The sequence below is a fragment of the Propithecus coquereli genome, unplaced genomic scaffold (assembly GCF_000956105.1).
Source record: "Propithecus coquereli isolate 6110/MARCELLA unplaced genomic scaffold, Pcoq_1.0 Scaffold469, whole genome shotgun sequence".
Classification (NCBI taxonomy): Eukaryota; Metazoa; Chordata; class Mammalia; order Primates; family Indriidae; genus Propithecus; species Propithecus coquereli.
In genome coordinates, this window is record NW_012150496.1 from 129593 (window position 1) to 132260 (window position 2668).

Here is a 2668-nt window from a genome sequence, read left to right on the forward strand (position 1 = left end):
CCTGAGCTCAAACAATCTGCCCGCCTCGGCCTCCCAGAGTGCTAGGATTACAGGCGTGAGCCACCGCACTTGGCCCAGATATTTCTGATAATAAGACTTTTGTGGTGGATCATAGATGTATAGTAAAACGAAAAATATTTGATGATATCCTTTCAGTAAATACTGTAACAGGTGCTCTTTTCATAATGTTCCTTTATATAAATTTATGGCAGTAGAGGCCAAAGTGCCATTTGGTCAAAGCATATCTGTGGCACAGGATATCTTCTGTGAGAATTAAATTAGGTTATGTATTTAAAATGCTTATTGCTGTGCTTAATAGATGTTCAAGAAATGGAAGTTAAGTAAGTCATACCAATATGTGAATAACTGATGTAGCTCCTTTACCTTCCTTAGAAACATGTTTCTTCTTATAGTTGTTTTTTACCCTTTCACTCCTGAATGTCCTTAGAGTCTGCAAAGGATTACTTCTATAATAGCTCCTTAGTGAGTGATAGTAAGAATTCCAAGAATAGTAAAAAGGGACTACAAAGTAGTTTATGTATGGATTGTTTTAAACCTGATTTTTAAAAGTTGAGAACTACCTGCTGTTGTTATGGGAGTAAAACATAACTGTGGAAATTAGTTTATTACGGTCATGAAGAAGACATAGTAGAATGGTAGTTAGCATCCCAGATGAAGTAGGCCAAAACCAAAAGAGCCATAGCAACCAAAGACAAATTAGGGAGTGAATAGGTATGTGATTTCAGTGCCCAAATAATAAAAGCCACTTGCTATCTCATCCTCTTCTGCCTCTGTTCTCTTTTTACCCTGTTATAAGACATTTCAAGAAAAGTTATACCTATAAGTCTACATGTAGTGTCAACTGAAAATATCAAACGAAGTGGTGAGTGCAGTGTACATAGTTCTTTGATAAATAAGAGCCAAAATTGATTTTAAGTTTTATCCCTTGGTTGAATACAGAGATTTCAATTTGGGGAAGGAGGAAGGACTGTGAAGTTTTATTTTGAGGTGGTGGTAGAGTAGGTAAAAATATTCAGTGAGTAGTTAGTCATAGAAGAAAAAATATGGCCTAGTGATAGAAATAAGGAAGCTGTTAAAGTGGCCTCGCTTTCCTAGGGAAAGAAAGAATAGCTAAGGAGCACAGAGTATACCTAATTTAAAAACCATGGGATGGCCGGGTGCGGTGGCTCGTGCCTATAATCCTAGCACTCTGGGAGGCTGAGGCGGGTGGATCATTTGAGGTCAGGAGTTCAAGACCAGCCTGAGCAAGAACGAGACCCCGTCTCTACTAAAAATAGAAAGAAATTAATGGACAACTAAAAATATATAGAAAAAATTAGCCGGGCATGGTGGCGCATGCCTGTAGTCCCAGCTACTTGGGAGGCTGAGGCAGGAGGATTGCTTGAGCCCAGGAATTTGAGGTTGCTGTGAGCCAGGCTGACGCCATGGCACTCTAGCCCGGGCAACACAGTGAGACTCTGTCTCAAAAAAAAAAAAAAAAAAAAGGAAGAAGAAGAAGAAGAAGAAAAGGTAGATAGAATTTTTAAAACTCTGGATAAAGCCTTACTTCCACTGATTTATCATATTTGAAGAAAATGTATCCCTCATTTCCTCAGTGGCAAACATTTTTTTTGTGTGTGTGTGTCTTCACAGGTGAAAAGCCAGATCCTGACCAAACATTTAAATTAACATCTTTACAGAACTTTAGCAACTGTCTGCCCAATTCTTGTACAACACTAATATCTAATCATAGTTTATCTCACAGACAGCCTGAAACAGTTCTTATGGAAACACCCCAGGACACAATTGTAAGTGCATCATACTTTAGTGTTTAAAGTATTATGAAAGCTACGAAGAATGATCTGAGCTAAATAATGTATTGTAAATGACATGGTAGAAATTTTCTGTTTCAGGAATTAAACAGACTGAATTTAGAATCTTCCAATTCAAAGTACTCCTTGAACACAGATTCCTCAGTGTCTTACATTGATTCAGCTGTAATTTCACCTGATACTGTCCCTCTTGGAACAGGAACTTCTATATTATCTAAACAGGTTCAAAATAAACCAAAAACTGGTCGAAGTTTATTGGGAGGACCAGCTGCTCTTAGCCCATTAACCCCAAGGTAAGTCAAATAAAAGATTCTTTAAAATGTAATATAATGCTAAATGATCTTATTATAATAATAATTCATATTACTAGTAATAGAAATTAATCTAAATAGCAACTTCCTAAATCACTATGGAAATAGGGGCAGTCTGTTTTCATCAAATGAACTAAAAGAAATATAGCACATGTGATAAAAAGTTAATATTAAATATTAGAGTAATTTTTAAAACTCTTAAACATGCCTTAATTAGCTAGTGTATGTATTACATTGTTGGCCAGATGCAGTGGCTCACTCATGTAATCCTAGCATTCTGGGAGGCCAGGGTGGGAGGATCGTTTGAGCTCAGGAGTTTGAGACCAGCCTGACCAAGAGTCAGACCCCGTCTCTACTGAAAATAGAAAAATTAGCTGGGCACGGTGGCGTGTGTCTGTTACTACTCGGGAGGCTGAGGTAGGAGGATGACTTGAGCCTAGGAGTTGGAGGTTGCAGTGAGCTACAATGACTCCGCTGCACTCTAGCTGGGCAACTAAGGGAAACTCTGTCTCCAAAAAAAAAAAA

At 38.0% G+C, this 2668-nt stretch overlaps 1 protein-coding gene across 1 annotated transcript in view; it reads left to right on the forward strand.

The window, feature by feature from the left end:
• CDC27 (cell division cycle 27) overlaps window positions 1–2668 on the forward strand; it is a 110297-nt gene that overhangs the window by 52868 nt on the left and 54761 nt on the right. Inside the window, exons 6-7 of the mRNA XM_012655228.1 lie at window positions 1654–1808; window positions 1914–2125. Coding sequence (XP_012510682.1) covers window positions 1654–1808; window positions 1914–2125 — 367 coding nt within the window. The remainder of the gene's footprint in view (window positions 1–1653; window positions 1809–1913; window positions 2126–2668) is intronic.